This window comes from Phycodurus eques, chromosome 5, assembly GCF_024500275.1.
Source record: "Phycodurus eques isolate BA_2022a chromosome 5, UOR_Pequ_1.1, whole genome shotgun sequence".
Classification (NCBI taxonomy): Eukaryota; Metazoa; Chordata; class Actinopteri; order Syngnathiformes; family Syngnathidae; genus Phycodurus; species Phycodurus eques.
Window position 1 is genome coordinate 4,426,045 of NC_084529.1, and position 26,362 is coordinate 4,452,406.

General features: G+C 40.9%; 3 protein-coding genes across 7 annotated transcripts; 1 reads left to right on the forward strand and 2 right to left on the reverse strand.

Moving 5' to 3' along the window:
• Positions 1–723: 723 nt before the first annotated feature.
• On the reverse strand, positions 724–7,307 carry LOC133402860 (D(4) dopamine receptor-like). The gene is made up of 4 exons (XM_061677083.1): positions 6,940–7,307; positions 5,117–5,229; positions 2,400–2,944; positions 724–1,148 (listed from the first exon to the last, which is right to left on the reverse strand). The coding sequence occupies exons 1-4, from the start codon at positions 7,207–7,209 to the stop codon at positions 925–927; spliced, it is 1,152 nt and encodes a 383-aa protein (XP_061533067.1). The 5' UTR covers positions 7,210–7,307; the 3' UTR covers positions 724–924.
• LOC133402861 (cytosolic 5'-nucleotidase 1A) lies at positions 7,224–14,024 on the reverse strand. 4 transcript variants are annotated; one of them, XR_009768570.1, is made up of 9 exons: positions 13,901–14,024; positions 13,370–13,633; positions 12,415–12,522; positions 12,177–12,309; positions 11,165–11,287; positions 10,691–10,756; positions 10,437–10,555; positions 7,505–9,097; positions 7,308–7,352 (listed from the first exon to the last, which is right to left on the reverse strand). XR_009768570.1 is itself a non-coding variant. In XM_061677086.1 (8 exons), the coding sequence occupies exons 2-8, from the start codon at positions 13,403–13,405 to the stop codon at positions 7,304–7,306; spliced, it is 663 nt and encodes a 220-aa protein (XP_061533070.1). In that variant the 5' UTR covers positions 13,406–13,633; positions 13,901–14,024; the 3' UTR covers positions 7,224–7,303. The 4 variants fall into 4 exon arrangements, 3 of the variants coding, with proteins under 3 accessions (XP_061533070.1, XP_061533068.1, XP_061533069.1); XM_061677086.1 differs by lacking the exon at positions 7,505–9,097 and having other exon boundaries at positions 7,224–7,352; positions 10,408–10,555; XM_061677084.1 differs by lacking the exon at positions 7,308–7,352 and having other exon boundaries at positions 7,392–9,097.
• LOC133402859 (GRAM domain-containing protein 4-like) lies at positions 13,830–25,634 on the forward strand. Of its 2 annotated transcripts, none has more exons than XM_061677081.1 (18): positions 13,830–14,040; positions 14,528–14,694; positions 15,368–15,470; positions 15,541–15,664; positions 16,390–16,578; positions 16,657–16,682; positions 18,984–19,075; positions 19,173–19,264; positions 19,369–19,417; positions 19,884–19,955; positions 20,027–20,070; positions 20,163–20,272; positions 20,720–20,874; positions 21,371–21,479; positions 22,156–22,249; positions 23,053–23,137; positions 23,222–23,290; positions 25,207–25,634. In XM_061677081.1, the coding sequence occupies exons 2-18, from the start codon at positions 14,590–14,592 to the stop codon at positions 25,315–25,317; spliced, it is 1,629 nt and encodes a 542-aa protein (XP_061533065.1). In that variant the 5' UTR covers positions 13,830–14,040; positions 14,528–14,589; the 3' UTR covers positions 25,318–25,634. The 2 variants fall into 2 exon arrangements, with proteins under 2 accessions (XP_061533065.1, XP_061533066.1); XM_061677082.1 differs by lacking the exon at positions 25,207–25,634 and adding an exon at positions 23,938–24,053.
• Positions 25,635–26,362: the final 728 nt, after the last annotated feature.

The following is a 26,362-nucleotide window of genomic DNA, read 5'->3' on the forward strand; positions in this document are numbered from 1 at the left end:
AGTCATTTCATTGATCCATATTTTAATTTATTTATTTTTGTCTCAAAACCATTTCAGGGTGAAATCAAAAGTCCAGTTAAATAAAGTGAAATGTTATTAAATCCATTTTAAATAGAAACAAATTCTTGCCATATTAGAATTGCAATAAATAATTAAAAATTGCATCAAATAAAAAGGTCATGAAATACATACATTGTTTTAAAAAAAGTATTTTATATTAATCAATTACATTATATTTGAGTTAGTTAATTCATATTTTAATTTAATTAATTTCATTTTGGTACCCCCAAAAACATCCATAATGAAATAAAAGGCTATTGCATAAAAATAAGAGCTAGTAAACATGTTAAAAAAAACAATCTATTAAATAATTTAAAAAAAGAAATCCGACAAATACTTCGCCATTCCGATTCAATAATGTGAAAATTCAATTGAGTTAAAAGTTAATGAACTATATAAATCACTCATAAAAGAAAGGATTACTGAATAGGTTCAAAACCAAATCTTAATCATTTCACAATTTGGTTAATTTTAATGGCTAAACTAAAAGTCAAGTAAACTTAATGAGTTCAGTTCAATAATTATACATTTAATTATCTGATTGATTGGTTTGGTATGCATTTCATTTTGACACACACAAAAAAAACAACAACTCAGAGATGTATCTGTCAATTTTGTGCCATAATTTAATCGAGGAAGAAGAAAAAGACGGAAACTAAATGCAAAGTTACGGTAAATGCTTTTATTGTGAAAAGATGAGACGGATTTAGAAAATAAATTCCTGCGTGCGGCGCACATCTGTTTTGTTCCACTCTGCTGCTTCAAACTTTGCAAAGAACAAAGTCCAGACAGGACCCTCCCCCACCCAGCCCAAAACAAACAAACAAACAAACAAACAAACAAACCAACCCAAAAATGTCCCGCTCATGTGGCGCGGCAGCATAAGTGGCAGCAGCGGCGCAGGAAGTTTTTGAAAAAGCGTCGGAACTCAGCGTTGAACACGGTGTAGATGACGGGATTGAGCGCGCTGTTGACGTAACCCAGCCACGTGGCCACGCTCATGGCGGCGGGCGGGATATCGCACGTCCGGCAGCGGGCGCGCACGATGTGCAGCACGAAGAACGGCGTCCAGCACAACAAGAACACACCTGAGGGCGAACAGCTCGCGGTCACACGGAAATATATCACATCAGTACATCACGTCAGCATCGCCGTGTGTGAGAAACAATTGCTTTCGACACAAGACTTTTGACGGCTGTCGGCGTGGTGTCATGTGATCTAAAGTAACTAAACTAGTATTGCGTTGGTCTGACACGATGATAACTGTGCAAATAATGCCGAGTCCTCAAGCCCGTAAGCGGCCAGTTGCACTTCTGTTTGTAACTACCGCAACGATGGTGGTTTTGTTAGCCCGTCTATGGCATCCTTATTATGACTTAGTATTAAGCTAAAAGGACTAAGCTATCTGGTTGTTTTAAATACATATTGGGTCATTCTTTTTTTTTTTTTTTTTTTTTTTTTTTAAATTATGTTTCATTTGGCAGTAAATTTCAGCTGGGAGTGGCAATCAAAAGTTTGAAGCAATCACACAAACGTTTGCTAAATTGTAACACCTTGCATTGCCAAAATCCTGTAAATAGGGTCACTCGTAACCAGAATGAATGAACTGCAAATAAAATAGGAAGTTGTCATAGTCTTCAATAAACATTCATGTATTATTTTTAGTATTTATGAACCAAGTCATTATTTATTTCGTGGTAGCTTTCTATTTGAATGTCAGGGGAGTTTCTGAGTATTTCACATTTGAGCGGCTTTTACACGCTAATTGGCTTTCGGGATTAAGGCGCTGCGCGATTAGCCGCTGCGTGCCAAAGGGAAGCGCTCCTACGCATTAGCGCCGGCGCTGACTGCTTGCTCTTAATAGGCGCACTTTTTCCCCAGTGATTTCTCTCTGCACTTGATCACTCGTCCCGCCTCTTTTACGGCTCTGATACGAGCTGGACGTCCCGGCCATTCTGCGCCGGTGCCGTTTACACGGCAACGCGTAAAAAAAGACCGCAAAATCGATAAGGTGCGGGAAACTTGCCTTTTACAGTCAGTGCGAAAGGGGCTTTATACGCAAGCGCCACCCCGCGTTTGTTATGGATCTGGTACTACCGCCGAAGGTGGAAAATTGACTGTCCCTTTACAGGCAGCGTGGAACGAGCTTGACACGCAAACGCTGATGCGATCTCAGAAGGTGGAATTTTGTCCGAGTTAACTTTGTCGGTCCGTTCTGTCTTGGTGCCATTTACGAAGAACGTTGACACGGGGGAAAAGAAAGTGGCATCGAAAAAAACAACAACACAGCAACGCCTGAAAAAGGCGGGCTATTTAGTCGTTAGCGTATTGGTCCTCACCTACGACGACAGGCAGCACCTTCATGGCCTTCCTCTCGCGGCTGTTGATCTTCGCTCTGCTCCTCCGCCGGGGCTCGGGGGTGAACTTCATCTGGGCGAAGCTCGCGGTCGGGCCGGCGTCGGCCTCCCGCTCGATGACGGGCGGCAGAAGCGGCGGCAGCCCGGCCAGAGGAGGGAGCGAGGCGGCGGCGGCGGCGGCGGCGGCTGCGGCGTTGGCCTCCCGCAGCTTGCGGCAGGCCTGGATGCTGCTCCTCAGCTTGGCCTTGCGCGCCTCCTCCCAGCGCCGCAAGCCGCGGAACATTCCGCAGTAGAGCAGCAGCATGACGGGACACGGGATGAAGAAGGAGCACACGGACGAGTACAGGACGTAGTCGGCGTTCTCCAGCTTGCACTCGCCGGGGCGGCGGCCCGCCACCTCGTTGACGCCCAGCATGACGGGAGAGGCCACCGCCAAGGCCAGGACCCACGTGGCCGACAGGAGGACGGCCTGCCGCAGGTCCACGTGCTTCCGGTTGTAGTTGAGCGGGATCAGCACCGCGATGAACCTGCAATCGGGCAAACCGTCAAAAAGGAAAACTCGAGACTTGATATTTTGTTTTGCCCGAGGGGCAAGGGAAGGCCGGGGCTCTTTTTTTTTTTAAAGCAGCAAAATAAGGCTTCATTTCTTTGTAATATTGCCAAAGCACGAGATATGTTGCAAAACGTCTTGCAAAAGTGCATTCGAAGGCAAGATTGGTGTCATCTTGTCAGAGAGCAAGTGCTGTTAGCGTTAGCGTTAGCGTTAGCGTTAGCGCAGCCCGGATTCAAACCCCGAACCGGTTGTTAAAAAAAATAATAATAATGATAATACAAAAAATTCTAAGATAAAATGCTTTTTCAATGTCGTGTCAAAAAATATTTATAGTTAATAGTAAAAGAGGCATTTAAAAAGAAAAATAATTTAGACTATTTTTTTATGACAACAAAAAATGTAGAGATTTGTTCAGAAACATTTGTAAAATAATCAAGTAAAAATATATACATTCTTGGAATGTAATTTTTTTTAAGAGGTGTTTATTTAATTATTTTTTTTGGAGGGAGGCATCTATTTTTGTTTTATGTGATTGAGGCATCTATTTTTTCATTTGAGAAAGATATTTTTTAATTTGATTTGAGGAAGGCTTTAATTTTTATTTAAAGACTGCCCTCTTATTTTTGGGTTCATCTTGTGTTTTTTAGGGAGGGTTACATTTTTTAATTTAATTTCAGAGAGATGTATTTTTTTTAATTTAATTTCAGGTGGGCATGTTTTTTTTAAATTTTTCCCAGATTCAAACTCCAAACAGACGTGAACTCATCTTTTCCTACTGAAAAGAATGGAAAGGCCATTAATCCGTTCCAGTCTCTCCCAAAACACAAACAAAAAAATGTTGGAATGTAAAAATGGCACAGTATAATATTATACTTTCTAAAACATATCGTATTAGCATGATTCAATGGAATGTGAACAACTAAACCGTATGTGCGACTCCTTCTGGTGTGCGCAACTTGGCCACCAGGGGCAGTATAATCCCGACATATGCAGCAGCACGCGTAGCTAGCGCTTTACTGGTGCTACCCATTTTGCATAGAGTCCTTGTCTTTTTTCTTTTTTATTATTAGTCATCCATATTGAAAAAAAATGAAAACAATACCTAAGTTTTTTTTTTTTTATATCTGACGGGCATTTATTTAAGTACTGAGAGACTTGTGCCCCTCGCTGATCTGATCTGATTATTAAGATGCCGTACGTACATAAATTGTGCAACAGAATTCTGCAAGAGGGCTATTGATGTGATTAATTGTTCTCAAATTTGTCGTGGAACTGTGTCAGGCTTCAGGCTACGCCCCGTTTGCATTGTCCAGCTAATAAATCACATCTATAGTCATCTGCAGGCTTTTGTTGCGCAATTTATTGAGCTCTGTCAGCTCAATAAATTGCAATAAATATATTCTCATTTACATTTGAACATACGTGCGTTAAACACTTGGGAAAATAGTTTTCAGAGGGAAAATTCCTGCTTCATTTCCACCTAAGTTAAAAGTCAAAATGTGTTATGAAAAGTTGTAATCAAAGTTATAGACATATATATATAAAACAATTATTTCACTCAGATTGTGTGCAGTGAATCTATAAAACGAGTTTCACTTTTTGTAATTAAACTACATCACTAAGTGAATCTTTTGTCACGATTCTAATTTACTGTGTTGTACTTGTACATGAAGGAGACGGTCACAATTGTTCAGTACGCCGCAGTAACATTGGTCGTTTTTCACACAGTATATGTATATAAATATCATATGCCCGTGACTGTTATATTGTCTGTCTACATGTGTAAAAGCCATGCATGCGTTTCTAGTCCATGTTATATCAAATACATCACAGCACCATAACATTTTGAGAGAAAATATCGATTTTTTTAGACTGAATTTCTTTTTCAACAACCTAGTCGAGTGCAGAAAACAAAGTTCTTGGTTGCAATGAAATACCTATTGCGTTTTGCATTGTCTGTTAGCATTAAGCTAAATGTTAAAAAAAAAAAAACCATTAAGCTAAACGGCCTCGTTAGCTGAAGCAACGTAGTGGTTTTAAATACGCAACGTGCAATTCTCTCTGTTTTACGTTTAGCTCGACAAACGGGAGCGGCAATAAACGACGAGGGACGGCTCGTATCTCGCAAAATGGCGTTCGTCCGTACCTGTCCACGCTGATGGCGCACAGGTTGAAGATGGAGGCGGTGCACAGCATGACGTCCATGCTCATCAGACCGTCGCACACGCCCGTGCTCAGCGTCCACACGCCGTCCTGGAACTGGAACACGCGCACACACCGTCAGTCATATGCAACACGCACACCAAATAAAAACAACAACAACAAAAAGACAGCGTTACAAGGGATGGAACCCCATAAAAAAAAATCTGCATACTGCGTATTGTTGGCAATCAAAAATGAAAAAGTGACGGTTGCAGTATATGTTTTTTTTTTTGTTTTTTTTTTGAGCAAACAAAAACATGACGGAATGGAAAAAGCGGACGGAATGAGAGATTTTGCATTTTGGATCAGAGCCTAAAATTGAACATTTGTTTGATTTGAAAACAAACAAACAAACAAACAAAAGAAAAAAACAAATAACACACACTTGCACATGCCTTTAATAAGCGCACTACTAATATTTTAGCACATGATTCTAAATTCCGTGCTCAAGATGACTTTTGCTCAATAATTACAACAATGACAGCCTTGAACACTAAATTGACTAACCCGATTGGATTTCATCTGCAAGAGAACTTTCAGTTTAAACGTCACCGAAAGATATTAGCAACAGCTTGTAACACATGCAAAAAATCCCAAACTGTCCAAAATCTTTTTTTTTTTTTTTTTTTTTTTTTAAAACACTAACCCTTGTTCTGAATCAAAGCCTTTGGCTGCTATCAGTGGAACAACAAACTAGAAGTATGCAAATCTACCAAAATAAATCAACTACAATAAAATATGTCTTTTTACACTTGTCCAGTCGTTAAAATGTGACTTCAAACATTTTATGACGCGGTAGGAGGAAACAACTCCACATTGTTCGAAGAATTCAGACTTAATTTCTCTGGAATATTTATTTAAATTTTTCAAAATATTTTTTAACATAAGAAAAAATCCAGGAACTTTTTCAGAACTTTTTTTCTTTTACATTTTCTAATATATATATATTATATATATATATATATATATATATATATTAAACTTTATAAATATATATATATATATATATATATATATATATATATTACAAAATCAGCAGGGTGGCCGAACTGGTTAGCACATAATAATTTAAAACATTATTCAAAAATGAAAAGAAATCTGATAGAATTTGGGGTGGATTAATAAAAAAACCATTATTATGACAGAAATATGCCATAAAAATCTGGGAAACAAATAACGTAAAATATAAATTTAAAAAAATATATATATTTTTAATTCAGACAGACTAAAATCTTAAAAAAATAAAAAAATAAAAAAAAGAACAGACTGAATTTCTAAGTCAAATTAGCAAAAGAATTTGGGTAAAGAAAATGATCATGTAAAACAACAGGATAAAACAAAAACGAAAAATAAGACAATGTTTTGGGGAAATTAAAATAAAATAAAATTAAATGTTCAAATATAAAAAGAATTATTGCAGAATAATGGAGAGGATTTTAAAAATTTTTCATTTACACACACCCTTCTGCCCCCAAAAATAAATAAATAAATAAAATGTAAATGTTCCTAAGTTCATTTACAATCAATAGTAAAAACCAAAAATCCAGACTCATTTTGGGGGATAATATTGTATGTTCAAATGCAAATTAATGAAAAGCCCATCTTAAAGTCCCGCTAAACTTGTCTTTTTGACCATATTTGCCATCCCTTATCATAAAAATGATGGTCCTGTCGACTGTTGTGTGGAATCGTGGCCTGCGCAGTTACATAACGCTTTCACGGACTGCGCCGGGACTGAAGGCAAACGACAATTATGAGCAAAGTGACCTCCGAGTAGACGAAGAGCGGCAGCACGAGCACGGCCAGCAGCAGGTCGGACACCGCCAGGCTGACGATGAAGTAGTTGGTGGTGGTCTTGAGGGCTTTCTCGGTCAGCACGCTGACGCACACCAGCGCGTTGCCGCCGACGATCACCACGATGAGCAGCACGCCCAGCACCAGAGCCGCCACGTTGTGGCCCTGCACCGCAGAAGAAGAAGAAGAAGGAGGAGGGGGAGGAGACCCCCCAGGGCCGACGGCGTTCTCCGTCACCTCCATCTTCTCCCCCTGCACCACCTCCGCCCCTCCTCTGCCGCGTCCACCCGGGCTCTCATGAAGGACGGCGCCGGTGAAAAAGGGCTCCGAAGCCTTCTTATCTCATGCGAAACCAAACTAAAAGCGTCCTTGACGAGCCACCGGTGCTGTTGAAAAGGAACATTGCCACGAAGAAAAGTTGAGAGAGAAGAAAAGAAAAAAAAAAAAAAAAAAAAAAAAAAAAAAAAAAGCTCCCGAAAGACCCGCCTCAGTGTGCAGTGAGTGTCCGGCGGAGGGTCCGCTCAGCTCGGGCGTTTACCTCCGAGTCGCCCGCCAGGCCCCCGAGGCCGAATTAGCCGATTAAAGCCGCTTACGAGCCGCGCGTCACCGCCGTGCCCTTCCGCCCCTCGGCGCCTCCCCCGACCTCTCCGACCCTCGCCCTCGGACACGCGCACGCATGCGCACTCGGAGTGCGGAGGAGGAGAGAAGGCCGCACCAACAAAAAGCTGCTCGTGTCACATGCGTCGTACCGGACTTAATAAGCTTCATTTGAACATGAATTCCTTTGTCGTCATCTGCAGACGACAAAGAAAATACGCAATACACACACCGGCCGTTGTAAACTACCGTTCGTCAGAAGCAGACCGAGAACTCTTGTCTGTCTGATGCTTAAATGCTACCAAGTTGTGCATGGAAATGCGCCTGTGTCGCTTTCCTTGGAGTTTCAAGTTGCGCGACTATTAGCGGCCCTGTCGCCTTTTTTTGACACGTAATGTCAGCAAAGGAGTTGTGCGACTATTTGCGCCCGTGTCTCGTTGCACTTTAAAGCGTTACCGAGGGAATCAGTCTTTCATTAACAAAGTAACCTTACTAAGGGACTGCCGTCACCTTTTCGACGTCTAAAACAATGTTAGCGAGGGAGTTGTGTGACTAAATACGCCTTTGTGGTTTTCTTTGTAGTTTAAATTGAAATCATTTAAGGAATTTAATATCTACATGCACCTGTGTGTTTCTCTTTGGGTGTTTGAAGTCATGTTACTGTGTCTCTTCCTCTGATGGCGGAGGCACACGCGGTTTACGAGAATCCCCGCTTTAGCATTAGCATTCCTAGTCCACAGAAGGCTAGCATGCAAAACCCAAGACGCATCCATTAAATCTTCTTTGTTTAGCGCCACCCGTAGCCACGTCACCATCAGGATTATTTTCTAATGCTATGTTCCCGCCTTCCGTCGTCCTGTTAGCCGTCAATGCTCTCAGCCAGCGTGGCGCTAACTGGGCAAACGTTTTCTCCCGGAGATACGATTTGACCAATAATCACAGTTTGAAAGGGAAATACTAACAGTTAGAAATTTTATAATGGATTATGTGCATTATAAAGCATTGAGATGTGTGATCACATTCGAGTTCTGCTAAAAAAAAAAAAGTGGTTTTTGTTTTTTTGTTTCGATTATATTTGGATTTTATTACACCAGAGCAACAATATAGCAAGGGCATAACCCTATTAAATTAAGACTGTCAAAATATGTTCACATCATAGCATGTGCAGTCCATGCACACAAACAGCAACCAGCCATGTGTGTAAAAAAAAAAAAAAATTAAAAAAAAAAAAAAACAATTTTAACAAAGCGCTTGGCCCTTTAAGGCTGGCCGACGTAATGGCGACCACGTGACGTCATCGCTCCAGGCCGCCATCGCCGAGTAGGAAGTGAGGTCTCAGCAGGTCCAGGATTGGCCCGCGAGGGGCCCCGGCCAAGCAGTGGGCTTCGTCGGCCTTCAGGCCGCGAGAGCGAAGCGTCGCCAGGGCGTCGCCGAAACTTTGGCGCCCGCCGTGCGCCGTCAACACCGAAACGCTGACGGGACTATCCAGGACGCCGAAACGACCCCGCATGGCGCCCAGCTGGGACCAGAAGCGCTGTCGGGGGTGTCCAAAACACGACGCAACGTTAGTGGGTTTGCATGTAGCCAAGGGGTGGGCAAAGTATGTCCTGTGGGCCACATACTGGTCCGCTATGTTCTTTAATCCGGCCCACCTAGAATTTACATCTTCAAGAAACGTTTTATTTATTCATCCAAATTTCCCTCCACAATTGGTTAATGTACATTTACTATTTTTAATGTACACAGTATGCATCTCATTATACTGTATATTTTTTAATTTTGAATGGAGTGTAAAATCAACAATTGCGCATTTTTTAATTGTATTACATATGTTGCCTTATTAACTAAAATCATTTGAAGTAATGCAATCAAGTCTTTTTACACTTGACTTAATGATTCATTAAAACAACTTAAAAATGAGTACCGAAATAGAATAAAATAGAAAACAGTTCAAAAAGATTCAATGCAAATGTTTTTTACTTACAACTATAATCCATAACTTTTTTTTTTTTTTTGTTTACGAAAAAAAAAAAGTCCTTTTCACTCAAGCCACTATAAGAGTAGTTGACAGAATGCTGATTAAGCTTATTAGCGTCTGACACGTCTATATTATATTTCGTGTCTATCCGATACATTCTCGCGCTGGTGCACTTGGTGGCGCTTTAAAATGACGTAGCGGAAATAACGTATTGTACCTACGAACGGGCACGCCCATATATGGATCGTGCGCAAGGTCGACTGAGCCATAGAGAAAGGAGAAAGCAAGCGGGGATGGAAAGGAAGACGGCGAGGCCAGACAAGCGATTAGCCTACGTCACATCAAGCGATGAAGCCCCTTGTTGTAATGTTACATTTCAGCGTTAGGGGGCGCCAGAAATCGCGGATGATTGCTTTTCAATTAAATGGAACTGAACTGTACTCAACACATGAACATTGTAACATTATGTAGTTTGAAATTTAAATTGGTCATTGTTTAATGTACCACTAGAGGGAGCCAATGTACCGCACTTGTAAATTCTTTTAAAAAAGAAACAATTTGACATTTTGTACATTAAACTTTTTTAAAAAACATCTTTACTGATTTTTGTAACAGTAAAATAACGCTATTACGAGTTTTCTATGACTATTTACTCGTTTTACATATACATTCATTCATTCATTTCCTGTACCGCTTTCTCCTCACGCGGGTCGCGGGCGCACTGGAGCCTATCCCAGCTATCTTCGGGCGAGAGGCGGGGTACACCCTGAACCGGTCGCCAGCCAATCGCAGGGCACATAGAAACAAACAACCATTCGCTCTCACGTTCACACCTACGGGCAATTTAGAGTCTTCAATCAACCTACCGTGCATGTTTTTGGGATGTGGTTGGTACCTGCGCTGCTGGCGTGGGGTTGGCAGGTGTCGTGAAGATGTCACCGCCGCACAACAAAACTCTGAGCTGCTCCGACGAGCTCGACCAAGTTTGACGGCCCAACAGCGCCGACAGAACACCTGGAAGAACAATTGCGACCGAGAACATTTTTGTTATCTTTTTTTTTTTTTTTTTTGCTTTGTCAGTCAATTGAATTGGAAAATGTAAAATCCACTTTAAACATCCATCCCTTTTCCGTACTGCTGTATCCTTACAAGGGTCGCAGGCGTGCTCGAGTCTATCCCAGCCATCTTCGGGCGAGAGGCGGGTCACACCTTGAACTGGTCGCCGGTCAGTCACAGGGCACATATAGACACGGACAACCATTCGTACTCACATTCACACCGTCACTGCGTGGGAACTGAACCCACGCTGACCGCACCAAAGTCAGGCGAGTGTACCACTACACCAACACTGACTTCCATTTTAAACATGTTTTTCAAAAATATTTTTCAGTGAATTAAAAACCGTTCTGGGGAGAAAAAAAACAAATTTATTTTATTATTATTTTATTTTAGGTAGAGAGCCCTCGTTTTAAGACTGTTGGGTTTACATTTTAAGTAGTCAAATTGACCTGTTCTAACAGCAAATCATTTTACTTAAATCAAAGTAATATATTCCTCAAGAGTTGGGAGTCATTTTGACACTATCTCCAGTGGTCCTCTGGCGCCACCAGCAGGACAACGCACCTCTTTGCCACGCCTGCGACGCTTCCTCTGGCTCTGCGGACAGGAAGAGCTGCACTCGATTTTCAAGTAAACTCTCCACAAAGTCTTCCCGACCCGAAAAGCAGAAGCGGCTCACTTCCAGACCTGGAAGTGGAACACATCCACACAAGAAGTCAACAACAACGACGATGAAGGTCCATCGTACTGCAATTTATCGATTCATTCAAATTTATGTCAGGATAATTTTACATAATTGTATTTTTAGCAGTTTCCAAGGTTGAAAGCGCATCCTCGCTGATGTACCCTGGTTACACTAACAAAAAGCAGTCAGTATCGACAACTTAGCGATTTGTCGCTATATTTATAAACTTTTGCCAACCCTCTAGCAACTGGAATCGTATTTTTGTGAAAACAATCTTATCTTTCAGCTACATAGTGAATATAAGTCTACACACCCCGGTTCAAATACTTTTTTTTTTCGTGACAAAGCTAAATCACTTTAAAAAAAAAAAAAAAAATCCACTATTAACATGACCTATAAGCTGCTAAAAAAAAATTACTTGAGGGAATGTAAACAACTGAGATCATGTAGTTGCACAAGTGTCCACACCCTCTTATAAATTGGGATGTAGTTGAATGGCAGTCAGCACATGAATTTAAAATGCCTTGGCCTGTGCTGCAAGATGCGTCTACAAAAATGTTAAACTCCTATTAGAACATCTGAAGTTTATCTTGGGTTCAGCAGGCACTTTAAACGGTGGCAGGTGTGCACCGAATCCCAACTAACATGTTTGAAAGTGATTAGTTCCACATCCCAATTCTGAGGGTGTGCAGACTTTTGCAACCAACCACATTATCTCAGTTGTTAATTTTTACTTACTGTTTTCCATTTTGATCAATTGAGTTGTAGCGGTTATTTGTCAAATTAAAGTGGTGAAATTATTTATCTTGGTCTCATTTTTGAGTAACAGAAAAAACCTGGCATGTGACAGGGGTGTGTAGACTTTTTATACCCACGACGTCTGAGGCCTACCATGATGTTTGGTGCTGCTGACGATGCGAGCGCTCTGCTGCCGACGCCCGTCAGTGGTGACGAGAAGCACGTCAAAAAGCAACGACTCTGCAGAATTCGCAGCCACCAGACGCCGATTCACATTCTGCACCGCCTTAAAAATTTTTTATTAAGAAAACAGGGAAAGAATTTTTTTTTAATTCAAATAATTGTTTTTGCAGCCTGTAAAATTTGTAACCCTTCTTGTTTCGACTTGAACCTGCAGCAGCGGGAAGGCCACGCCCACACCGTGCACCTCGCCGTCGTCAGTATCCTCCAACACGGCCGAGCACGAGATGGCCACCACCAGCGCTTGCTCGGCATCTTTCTGTACGTACAAAAAAATAATAATTAAAAATACAATAAAACATTTGTGATGACATTTTTTTGTTTGAAAGCACAAAAAAAAATATTTTTTTTTTTTTTAAATCGTAGGCTGAGCAAGATGCCATTTCCGTGGCTTTGATATATTTTTATTTTAGTTACTTTGTTGTATCCTATTTTTGTGACCATTTCTGAATTATTCAGTAAATATGTGGATACTTGTAAAATATTGTAGTTGGAAAAAAAACGCACACTATTTCATCTGAAATGTAAAAAATGTTTTGATTCCCTAAATAACATTTTTAGTTAAATATGTATTCTTTTTGGATAGAAAAAAATTATTTAAAAGCACAAAAAGGGAAATGTGTCTCTTATTTTTAGGCAGTTTCAGGATTATTAGTTTTAAGATGTAGTACATTTATAGTATAATTCAATTATTTGTTTAAAGAAGTTATGTAATGATCACAATAATTTTTATAGCGCCTTTCAAGGGACTTGAGGACGCTTGATTATAATTGAGGGGGTCAAAATGTATCTAAATTAAATTGATTTTGTTTTTTTTAATTATGGGGTCATTCAAATGTGTGAATATGGGAAATGAAGTCAGACAGCCAGACATCATTTAACGAAAACAAATGAGTTGCATAATTCCTCAACAAGTATCATGGTGACTAAAATTAACGCCTATTTGTTATAATCGCATGCATAATACTTCGATTCAGATTTGTCAAGATGTAGAAAGTGTGATTTATAGAAAAAAAAACGACACAAAGACAAAACTGATGTTTTTGTTACATGTAGTTTGGTCAAATGAAGCGTTGTTGTTGTTTAAATCCTTTTGAGTTTCTTGCCTGCTTCACGTCAACGTTCGCGACGGTGGAGACCATCTCCGCCTCCGTGCTGACTATTTGTCGGCGAAGGCAGGTTTAAAAAGAAAAGAAAAGGGGAAAAAAAACGTTGTCGCCTGAAACCACCAACTTGTACTTAAAACAAGAAAGTTGTCGAAAAAGTTGCTCCGACACAGAAAAGTTCACTTCCGCCTTTGCTTTCCACGTGGTCTTCTTCATCATCGTGATTGGTGTGGGACAATTACGTTGGATGTTCACCACCGCCACCTTTTGGCCGACAAAAAAAAACGGTCATTTAAAAAAATTCCAATTTATTTTTAAATCCAGCACTCATAAATTACATATCATTTCACGTTACCATAGGTAAAACAAAATAGAATGTGAGCTCTTCAAGAACGTTACGTTATGACGTCACCGCGCGTTTCAGAGCGGAGCCACGCCTCCGAAGTGGCGTGTTGGTTGACAGCTAAACTTATCAAACGAGTTTTTTTTTGTTGCTCTTCCTCGCTAACTTCTTCCGCGACGGAATACTACCTCGGACGAAGGTTTAGCCGACTGGAGAGCGTCCTGCTCGGATTGGAGCCTCGTCGGAACTTCGCTACGGAGATTTGAAACCAACAAATGTGTTTTGAAGAGACAACTTGTTCGCCTTGCTGCAACATTCTTCACTACAGGTGTGTCCGAGCTGAACGAGCTCGAACGTGATTGGCTGTCTGTCACCTTTAGCGGCCACAATATTAGGCACACTTTTGCTCAAGTTTTGATTGACGCTGTCAGGGAGAAACTGAAGTAAAGTTTGTTATTGTGCAACTGAGGGTCAAAATATTAGGAATTGTGACAACTACAAGCACAAGAATAAACACATGGTCATGGCAGTATACCGCCTTTGCTAACATTTAGTTTGCAAAAAGCCATTAGGAGACCCTAAGACAATGACAACAATCAACCATTAGATGCGCATACATTTTAAAAAGGGCAACACACTTATAATGGAGGCTATGCTGTCAAAACACAAAATATATGGATATAGCAAAGGATCCGGCAGAGAACCCTGTGGAACGCCTGACAGCAAACATGACATTTAGCGACAAAACTCTTATCACTTGGCGCCATCGCTTCAGTCTCTCGCTCTCAATTAAACCATTTTCCTGTCTCCTGCAGCACCCCCTGTCAGTCACTTCCAGGTAGGTAGTGGGTGGAGGGGTGTTCCACAAGACCCGAATATGCGGAGGCGTCTGGACCGGATCCGGAATTGGAGCCACAGGCGCGAAGACATCGTGGATCTGTCGGAGTCGCCCAACACGTCAGACGTGGAATACAGTGAGGAGGTGCCGAATGGAACGCGCAGCTCACACGACTATGCTAACGTTAGGAGCGTGTCAATAGATGGAGTATGAGAGTGAACCCTGTGGCACCCCGCAGAAATCGGGCAATTCAAATCTCATTTCTTTTTGTTGCTGTACAACAAAAAAGCATGTATCTCCAAATAGTTTTTTTTGAATCCATTTTTTTAAATACATATATATTCTTTAAAAAAATACTTTCAGATTTGAAAAAAACTATTTCTTTGGAAATAAAATTTTCTGTATTTTAGATAAGAATAAAAAGAAAGTATATATTCACTTTTTTAAATCACTATTTTGGCACATTTTTCTAATCCAAAAAAAAAAATAATTTTTCAAATATTAAAAAATGGCGGTTGAAACTAAAACACTTTGTTCATATTAAACTTATGTTTGTTGTACTATTATCCCCCCCCGCCACCCCTTTTGTCCTGTTTTTTATTTATTATTATTTTTTTTTTATAATCCAAAAACTACAAAGTGTGTCTAAATTATTTGGTTTGTGTTTCAGATGAAAATTAAGTACAATTTGGACCAACTTGCTTTTTGCTAAACAAACATCTATATATATATATATATATATATATATATACACACATATATTTTAATTACATTTTTTTTAAGTTTGTTATGATTTGACTCGGCACGGTTCATTCAGGTTGTTTCAGGAAGTCTTTCTGCATCTCAAGATGAACCCAAAACAGATCTGAACGAGGTGAAAGGACACCTGGAGATCACCTTGTTAGAGAAACACTTCTTACGTGAGTATTTACTGAGTGTTTGTTTATTTATTTGGTTGTGTCATGTGACTCTGATCGCGTCACCATCCAGAGGAGGAGCTGAAGAAACTCAGAGAGGAAGAAAACGGCGTAGAAGCGCTACGACAGGAGCTGGAACGGGAACGTTGCAGGAACATCGAGCTGGAACAAAAGCTCAATGACATCATCGATGCCAGGTGAGCAACAGACTTATTGCACATCCACATTTCGCTCTCTAGAAAGGACCCTAAAACGGCCTCTTTCAAACAAAGCGGCAGACTTCCTGTATCTTTTTGGGTATGCCTTTTTTTGGAGTCTACTCATGATAAACATACCGTCCACATTTCATGATATAAAGTAAAACTGTCTCCAGGGCTCATTTTTCAAAAGAATTGCTGGGGGCAATATTCTCGGGAAATGACCCTGAAATGAAAAAATGGCAGACTTCTTGTGCATTTACGGCCATGGCTCCGTGAGACCTTTTTTGTGGCTCTACTCATGTTTGATAAGCCCGCCAAATGTCATGTTGCCCAGTGAAACTGGCTTCAGGGGCTGAATTTCCAAAGAAAGTACAGGGTGCAAGAAATCATATTAATGGCCACTTCGAACCAAAATCGCAGACTTCCTGTGTATTTTCAGGCATGACTCCTTGAGACTTTTTTTGATCGACATCTTTACCAAATTTCACGTTGCTCAGTGGCAGCGTCAGGGGCTGAATTTTCATTTGAATTCCAGGGAACAGGGAACCCTTAGAATAAGCCGCTTCAAACCAAAATGGCCGGCTTCCTGTTTCTTTTCAGTCATGGCTTTTTGAGACTTTTTTGTGGCTCTGCCCATGATAGACATGTCTACCAAATTTCATGTTGCATCATCAAACTACCTTCGGGGGGCCGAATCTTTGTTTGCCCGTTATTTTTGACAGACTCGACGAGTTGCCGTCCAGCGCTCCGAAAGCCCCGCCCCCTCGTGACGCCACCACCGCGGGAAATGAGGACGCGTACAGTCGCTTTCAAAGATGGCTTTACGACCACCTGGGCGTCGACTTTGATGACTTCCACACGCAGCCTGCAGAAGAGGCGCCCGCGCCGGACGAGCCTCTCAGTGCCAGGAGGTGAGCCGCCGACATTCCCGTGCTCACAAGTGATTCATATTTCGTATTTGCATTTATTTCACTTTCACTCCTCCACAGGCTGACGGAAAACATGAGGCGGCTCAGTGAGTCACTTTGACTTTCTATGCAATTTTTCTGCTCATTGTTGCAACAACTAAAGCGAGAGTGCTGACGACAACACATTTATCATCCCAAACTCATTTTGCACTAAAAACTGTTATATATATTTTTTTATTGAAAAGTAGTGCAGTAAAAATATTTTTCCTTAACATGAAGAATAATCATGACTAATAATCATGATTACAGTATTGATCAAAATTATTTTGGCCGTAATCGTGCAGCCCTACACTGAACCAACCAAAAGAAAGAGTAGACACTTTTCTTTCACCGTAAAAACAAACTTGGTTTCTAGCTTTTTCCGTTATTTAGTACAAACCCAATTCCAGTGAAGTTGGGACGTTGTGTTAAACATAAATAAAAGCAGAATACAATGATTTGCAAATCATGTTCAACCTATATTTAATTGAATACACTACAAAGACAAGATATTTAATGTTCAAACTGATAAACTTGATTATTTTTAGCAAATAATCATGAACTTAGAATTTTATGGCTGCAACACGTTCCAAAAAAAACTGGGACAGGTGGCAAAAAAGAGTGAGAAAGTTGAGGAATGCTCATCAAGCACCTGGGTGCCATGATTGGATAGAAAAGGAGCTTCCCTGAATTGCTCAGTCATTCACAAGCAAAGATGGGGCGAGGTTCACCTCTTTGGGAACAAGTGCGTGAGAAACTAGTCCAACAGTTTAAGAAGCAATGTACCTCAACGTACTATTGCAAGGAATTGAGGGATTTCATAATCTACGGTCCATAATATCATCAAAAGGTTCAGAGAATCTGGAGAAATCACTGCATGTAAGCAGCTAGGCCGAAAACCAACATTGAATGCCCGTGACCTTCGATCCCTCAGGCGGCACTGCATCAAAAACCGACATCAATGTGTAAAGGATATCACCGCATGGGCTCAGGAACACTTCAGAAAACCAATGTCGGTAAATACAGTTCGGAGCTACATCCGTAAGTGCAACTTGAAACTCTACTATGCAAAGCAAAAGCCATTTATCAACAAGACCCAGAAACGCCGCCAGCTTCTCTGGGCCCGAGCTCATCTAAGATGGACTGACGCAAAATGGAAAAGTGTTCTGTGGTCCGACGACTCCGCATTTCAAATTGTTTTTGGAAATTGTGGACATCGTGTCCTCCGGGCCAAAGAGGAAAAGAACCATCCGGACCGTTATGGACGCAAAGTTCAAAAGCCAGCATCTGTGATGGTATGGGGCTGTGTTAGTGCCAACGGCATGGGTAACTTACACATCTGTGACGGCGCCATTAATGCCGAAAGGTACATACAGGTTTTGGAGAAACATATGCTGCCATCCAAGCTACGTCTTTTTCATGGACCCCCCCCCCCCTGCTTATTTCAGCAAGACATTGCCAACCCACATTCTTCACGTGTTACAACAGCGTGGCTTTGTAGTAAAAGAGTGCGGGTACTAGACTGGCCTGCTCGCAGTCCAGACCTGTCTCCCATTGAAAATGTGTGGCGCATTATGAAGCGTAAAATACGACAACGGAGATCTGTTGAACGGCTGAAGCTGTACATCGAGCAACAATGGGAAAGAATTCAACCTACAAAGCTTCAACAATTAGTGTCCTCAGTTCCCAAACGTTTATTGGATGTTGTTAAAAGAAAAGGTGATGTAACCCAGTGGTAAACATGAACTTGTCCCAGCTTTTTTGGAACGTGTTGCAGCCATAACATTATAAGTTCATGATTATTTGCTAAAAACAATAAAATTTATCAGTTTGAACATTAAATATCTTCGTAGTGTATTCAATTAAATATAGGCCGAACAGGATTTACAAATCATTGTATTCTGTTTTAATTTATGTTTAACACAACGTCCCAACTTCATTGGAATTGGGGTTTGTAATAATCATGGGTTGGTTTCACCAAAAACATCAGTTTCTGACCAAAATGCGGAGAAAAAGGAGCAAAAGAAATGTCAAGCAGAACAGTGACTTTAATGCTATATATATATATATATATATTGATTTTGTGACACCTCAAATGGAAAAGCCACAGAAGGAAAACAGAGAAGGGGCGTGTTGGCATTCCTCCCCCTCGTAATCGACGTGACAAGCCGAGATTCAGGGCCCAATCTTTGTCGTCTACTCTAAACCTGTGCTGATCTCAAATCCAAAGCAGATGCAATGCCGCCACCTACTGGGATATCGGTGACCGTGAAGGAAATCAGCATCTTTGAACGGAGAAATCGTTCCCAACCAAGCGGTTTCTTGCTTCCACAGTAATAATCTTCTTGAGCCTGTGTTGTGTTTCGCAGAGAGAGGAATGCGGCCCATCACCAGCTTCCTGCGGGACCTCTCGGCCTTGTCCAGCTGGTACTCCGCCTACACCACGGCCATCGCCTTCACCGTGAGAGGCTGAACGCTAACTTGTGGATGCTAACGATGCTAATTGATGAATGCTAACTGTTAGCCTATGTGTGTGTGTGTGTGTGTGTTGTTGACAGGTCTACATGTACGCTACGTGGCGGGGCTGGACTATCTCCATGTTTCTGTTCCTGGCCGTCCTGCGCCTCTCTTTGAACTACCTCATTGCCAGGTAAGCTCCGCCCACCCGGTTCTGTCGGCCAATCGCAAGGAGGCAGGCAATGAAACACGAAAGACGTGATTATGACGATGTTCCCGTTAATGCACTGCACTCAGGGGCTGGAGGATTCAGTGGAGCATCGTTCCGGAAGTCTCAGAACCTGTGGTAAGTGCGTGCGTGTGTGCGTGTGCGTGTGTGTGTGTGTTTGTGTGTGCTGGTGACTTTTTGTGTGCATTTGTGTGCTGTTGGTGTACTGTATTTGTATATGTGAATACCTTTGTGTACGTGCGTGTGTTTTTCTAAGTTTGTGTGTACAGTACACACAATCATTTTTCTTTTTTTTTTCATTTTTTTTTTTCAGTTTTATTGGTGATTTATCCCACGATTTTGGAGGGTTTATTCTTATTTTTTTCCGTCAGTGCAATTGTAATGGGCATCCACTATGTAGAAATGTTCTACTGTACATGAATTGTGTGTGATTTTGTTAGTGTTTGTGGCGTGGCTGTATGTTTGTGTTTCTGAACGTGGGTGGGCGTGTGTGCGTGCGCGTGTGTCTGTGTGCGAGTGCGCGCCGCCGCTGACAAGATGATTGACAGGCGTCAGAATGTGCCGTCACGTTCCGTCTTCACAGGAGCCTCCCAGAGAAGACCTGACCGTGTCGGAGAAGTTCCAGCTGGTTCTGCATGTGGCCCAGAGAGCTCAGGTGACGTCACTCCTGTTTTGGTTAGCAACCAGAGTTTAACACATCGTGTTTCGCTTTCCTCCCATCGACAGAATATCTTTGGCAGAATGGCCGACATCTTGGAGAAGACAAAGAAGTAAGGTTGTCAGCTCGACTATTCTTCTGGTTTTGACTTGGGATAATCGGCCACGTCCCAATTTGTGTGTGTGTGTGTGTGTGTGTGTGTAGTCTCTTCATGTGGGTGGAGCCTCAGTTGACAAAGAAGCTGTACGTGGCTCTGTGGGTGTCCTTCATCGCCTCCTGCCTGCTGCCTTACAAACTGCTGGGATTCCTCATTGGTACAAGATCATTTCTATCATTATCCCACACAACATTGTGGAGTCACCATATGTCACTCTTCTGTAATGCAAATTGTAAACATAAACATGGACACACACAACATTGTGGAGCGACACAGTCTAAAGGTCGACTAAATGATGTCACAACATAATGTTAGATCAACTTTAAGACTGCAGATTGGACAGAACAAATAAGTGGTCTTGCTCCCTGGAAAGGTAAACATGGACGCACGCAACATTGTGGAGTGACCACATGTAAGAGTCCAAGGTAACACTTGTCATTGTCGCCACATAACATGGGAGCATCTCTACAACTGAAAATAGGTTGGAACAAAAAACGTCGCATAGCTTAATGGAACATAAACATGACACAACATGGTGGAGCGACCACAGGTCAGTCCACCTGAACACAAATCGTCATATTTATCTCATCCCGCTTCCCCTCAGGTGTGTTTGTGGGCATCAAGTTCTTTATCATCAACTTCATCTTCAAGAGCTGCCCCAAACTCCGCCAGCGCTACGACACGGCGCACATCGTGTGGACCGGCCTGCCCACGGACCTCCAGAGGAGGGAGCAGGCCAACCTCTCGCCTGGCAGACGGGTCAGTACCCGATCCGTTTTCACCCTGTTTCCCACGTGACGAGAAAGCCGCCCGGTGAAGGGCAATTACAAAGTCAGTGAAAAAAAAAAAGATATATTTTATGTTTTTAAGGCAGCCCTTCTAGTATAATTTTGTGTTTTGGGGAAAAAAAATGATATTCAAGCCAGTTTAAAAAATCACATTCCATCCTTGTCATCAAAGTTAAGACTGATTGTTTTACTATTTTTAACCGCTCTTAACTTCTTTACACTTGTTTGTGTGGCTTGTTTTTCATCTTAGCTGCCAGAGTGTGAACAGGTGAGTATGTTTTATGTCAATTAGTCATGCGTGTGTGTGTGCGGTAGGAGTTTTCACGTTGTCTTTTTGCGGTCGAGTGAGATCTTCCCGAGTTGGAATCTTAGAAAAGACACACCTCATAAGTTGTATAATCGTAATTAGCTGGAATAATGAATTTACAGTATTGTTAAATTTTATTTTTTTTGCTTTTGTGGTTCAGGCTCCTGGCAGTGGAGACGATGGAGGAGGAGGAAGTCGATGCTATAGCACCAAGCGAGGAGCCTTCCACGAGGTCTTCAATGTACCCGAGAGAGAGCGCCCCCTAGCGGGTAAACTGAGAGGCTCAAGTTGAACGTCAGCGGCGATTTGAACATGCCGTTCTCCTTTTCTCACGATCACGACACATACTTTTGACTACCTTCCGCGACACACACTCATAATCGACTTGAAAAGCCAAGATTCACCGATTAATCTTGATATTCTACTCAAAAGCTGTGCGGATCTCAAATCCAGAGTGAGGCCACGCCGCCATCTACTGGCGTCTGTTAGCCATTACAGTGGTTTACAAGCCTGAATTTCACTGATAAGCTGGGCGAGAAAAACTTACTTGACTAATATATACCGCCGTGGCAGTAAATGTTCGGATTCCAGTCGACGAATAGAAAACAGCAGTGAATGAGTTAACATTCCATCTCATTGCGTGACTACATTCAGCATTCTTTCGCCATGGATACAGCTAGCCGGAGAATGGCCGCCACATCCCACAATGCAATGCCAAAGCCAAGTTGCATTGTGGGATGTGGCGGCCCTGAAGTGTGTTTCCACTTATTCTACAGTATTTAGTTTAGCCCAACACTGAAAAAAAATGAGGTAAATATAACTTTATTCCTATTCATTTCAATGACAAACATTATCTTGATTTGCGAACATTTCAGGTTGCGAGCATGGAAGAAATAAAATGTGTAATCTGATTTCACTACGTGTTTTTTTTTTTTTTGTGTGTAGTATGTGAGAACGGTTGGCGCTGCTGTCTCATCAACCGTGACAAGAAGACGCCCGCAGACTACATCCGGAACGGCGTCCTCTACGTCACTGACAAGTAAGCCGTCGTACTTAATAAGTACCGCCTCAAAATAATTTGGAATCTAAAAAACAGAGGATTAGGATTTGTACGTGGTCAGTTCTACATATTGTCTTTTTTGTACACTAACTGCATATTTGAGAGGTATCATAAGGTAATAATAAGCAAAATATTAACAATATAAATGAAGTATTTACGATATTTCAATGCTGTAGGTTTTAATACTGACTACATTGCTTTCAATTTCTTGTACAATGAGATTTGTTTCACTAGTTCAATTCAGTTCAAATGAAATTTACTACAGAGTGAAATATTTCATTATTATTATTATTTTTTTGTATCATTTTGATTATAGCTAACAAAAGGCCAAAATTCACTATGTGAAGAAATTCAAGACTAATTGGGGGGGGGGGGGGGGGTGGTTGAAGCCGTTTGTCTGTTTATTTGAAGGACTTTTTCCGCGGCCTAAAAACACCCAGTACGCTCCAAAATGATTGTGAATAAATGTAAAGCAGACTTCGACTTACCTGTCAACCACAGGTGTCCAACTCAAGGTTCGGGGCCTCATCCGGCCCCCGCCTCATGATTTGATGTGGCCCGCAAAAGCAAATAGTTTGTGTCAACTTCCACAATTCTTGCTAACATCTGTAGGAAAAAAAATCTAGCGGTCCCATACAGCAAGTCAGGCGCGCTGCGAGCTTAAATGGCGCCCTGTGCGAGACCCCTCGATGATTTCAGCTTGTAGCGCCACCTGTTGATTTGGCGCGCTCGTGGCCTGTGATCCAAACTGATGTCCTCGTCGTCCCACTCCCCCTCTTCAGCTACTTGTGCTTCGAGTGTTCCCGCTCATCTTCGTCCAAGAGGGACAAAGTCATCAAACTGCTGGACATCACAGAAATGCAGAAGGTCCTCGCTCCTCTTTTACTCAATTTCTTTTTTTTTTCTTCGCAAAAGATATTTTGTCTTCAATGCATCTTCTTCCCCTCCCAGTACAAAGTGTTGTCCATGTTACCCGGCTTTGGGATGGGCATCTCCATAGCGACGCCATTCACTCAGAAGGTGAGAAGCGCAAATGCACGGGTGGGCAAACTATGGCCCCGCCCCACATAAGCACAATGGCCCACCAAGCATTTACATTAATAATAGTCTTGTTATTTATTGCATTCATTGAGTCATTTCCCCCCTAAAATCAGTTATTTAAAATGTATTTTTCCATTAATTCATCTCATTAAATAATTTATCAATTGCTTTATTGTAAATAATACAAATTATTTGAATTACTTCAATCAGAACACATACAGTGGGTACGGAAAGTATTCAGACCCCCTTAAATTTTTTTTCAACGGAATTGTTGAAAACATTTTTTGCAGATTTATTAAAAAACAAAAACTGAAATATCACACAGCCGTAAGTATTCAGACCCTTTGCTGAGTATTTAGTAGAAGCACCCCTTTGAGCTAATACAGCCATGAGTCTATTTGGGAATGATACAAAAAAATTTCACGCCTGGATTTGAGGATCCTCTGCCATTCCTCCTTGCAGATTCTCCCCAGCTCTGTCAGATGGTGAATGTTGGTGGACAGCCATTTTGAGGTCTTTCCAGAGATGCTCAATTGGGTTTAAGTCAGGGCTGTGGCGGGGCCATTCTAGAACAGTCACGGAGTTGTTCTGAAGTCACTCCTTCGTTATTTTCGCTGTGTGCTTAGGGTCATTGTCTTGTTGGAAGGTGAACCTTCGGCCCAGTCTGAGGTCCTGAGCACTCTGAAGAAGGTTTTTGTCCAGGATATCCCTGTACCTGGGCACACTCATCTATCCTTCCATTGCAACCGGTCGTTAAATATATGAGCGTCACAGCTAAGGGTCTGAATACTTTTGGCTGTGTGAAATTTCAGTTTGTCTTTTTGAATAAAACAGCAAAAATGTAAACAATTCTTTTTTTTTTTTTTTCTGTCAATATGGGGGGCTGTCTGTACATAGAGGAAAAAAAATGAAATTAAATGATTTTAGTAAATGGCTGCAATTACAAATTTTTTAGAGGGTCTGATTACTTTCCGTACCCACTGTACACTTGTTAGTGGAACACACTGGAGCAGAGGGCAGAGGTTCAGCGCCCGGGGAGCAGTTGGGGGTATCGGTGTCTTGCTCAAAGACACCACAAGCGCGAGTGAGGGGGCTGCTGCTGGTGATGGATGGTCCGCTGCGGCGTCCTCTCGAGCTCTGTCACGCTGCCAGGTGTTTTTGTTTTTGCGCGCATTCTTTCTGCCGCTCAGTGTCTTGAGCCGGGGTCCCCGTGGGTGCAGGCGATGAGCTTCACCGCTGGGCCACGGCTGCCCCATTACTTGTCAGGAATACGTCAATAATAATAACAACCTACATTAAAAAATTGACATGTACATTTTCCACATTTTTATTTTATTAAATAATCGGTGCATTAATTCGAATTTGAATAATTATTAAATTGATTACAAGATTTATTGTAAATGATAAAAATCATTGTTTTGAAATTAATAGAAATTTAAATTACAAAAAATATATTTTCTCATTTTTAAATTATCCTATTTCCATTTCATGTTATCAAACTAACCAATTATTTAATTACAAAAATGTTACAGGTAACATTTTATTTTACTTTCATATTTTTATTTTCAAGTTGTGTTCCAAGGTTTTTAGATGAAGATGAATTATAAATAACAACATTTGAATTAGAAGTAATTATATTAAAAACACAGATTTCATATACATTTAATACATTTTATTTTAATGTTAACCACAAAATGTATTTTATATATTGTACTACAATTTAAAAACGAGTGAATTATTTCATTAAAATAAATGATTTTTCGTATCTTACATACACATTTTAATTATCATAATTTATTGCTTTATTGCCTTGTGTTCAAATGTGCCCACCACTGCTCTAATGCATTCATAAATACATGAATAAATGGCGTTTTTTTTTTTTTTTGGTCGCTCAGCCGATGGTGTTTGGAGCCATGACCAACAGGGACGAAGTCTTCGACGCCATCTCAGCCCAGCGCAGTCTGGTTGTTGCCATGGAGATGGCCGCCAGCCCTGAGACCTCATAAGTCGTCTTTTTCCTCTTCCAAACACGCTAAAATGTGCTGTGTTCATTGAATATCAAACAAAACAAAAAAAGGTAACTTTGTGGGACACAAAAGTCATGTATCAATGTTACGCTCTTTTACAGCCTTTAAACTTCTTATTTTCCTTTTGATGTAATGTTTTTACTGCGGCTGGTCTCCACCATTATTTGCCTTTTTGTCTCTCCTCGAGTCTTGTAAGTCTATTTAAGTCTTCTTGGTTTTTTTTGTAATATTGCGTGGTTGTACAAATGGTGTGAAATTTGTTAAAATGAAATGTATATTTCTATTTTTATAAGTACAATGGATCTTTTGAACACTTGGCTGTCTGCGTTTGTTTTTTTTTTTTTTTTTTTTTTTTTGTGTGTAGTACCACTTCTGCCCTGTTGGTGAATGTTGTCAGAAGAGAGACAGCCAGATGTTTCGCTTCTGGAGTTGCAAAAGAAAATTTCAGTATTATCTTTTTCTTTGCCTTTTTCACTGGGTACGAATCGAAATAATATAACCTATGAAAAGACATTTTGCTAATTTTCACCTGTGCTCGAAATTTGACGAACTGGCTAGTTGTTATGCTCTTACAGTGGCAGTTTTTTAAATGAATTTTAGCATTTTAATAATTCAAGCAGTTGTTCAAATACAGTAATCCCTCTTTTATTGCAAGGGTTACATTCCAGCGGTCTTTGGAATTCATCCCAATATTATTTTGATGAAAACTAAGCAAATTGTCACTAAAACAACATTTAATCAAGAGAATTTATTCATATATAACAGTGAACCATTAGCTACTAGCTAAACTTGCTGCTCCTGTAGTGTTTTTTGTGTTAGTTGCAGGTTTAAATTGACATTAATAAATTAAGCAATCAATTTCCAGAAAGAAATTCACCTAATAGAATGTTTATTTTTCAAATATTACAGATATCCGATTGTATTAAATTACAAACAGCTCAGTAATGCGATATTTCTACATAACTGAACCATTAGCTTCTAGCTAAACTACCATGTTGTTTTTTGGACTTGCAGGATTATTTTG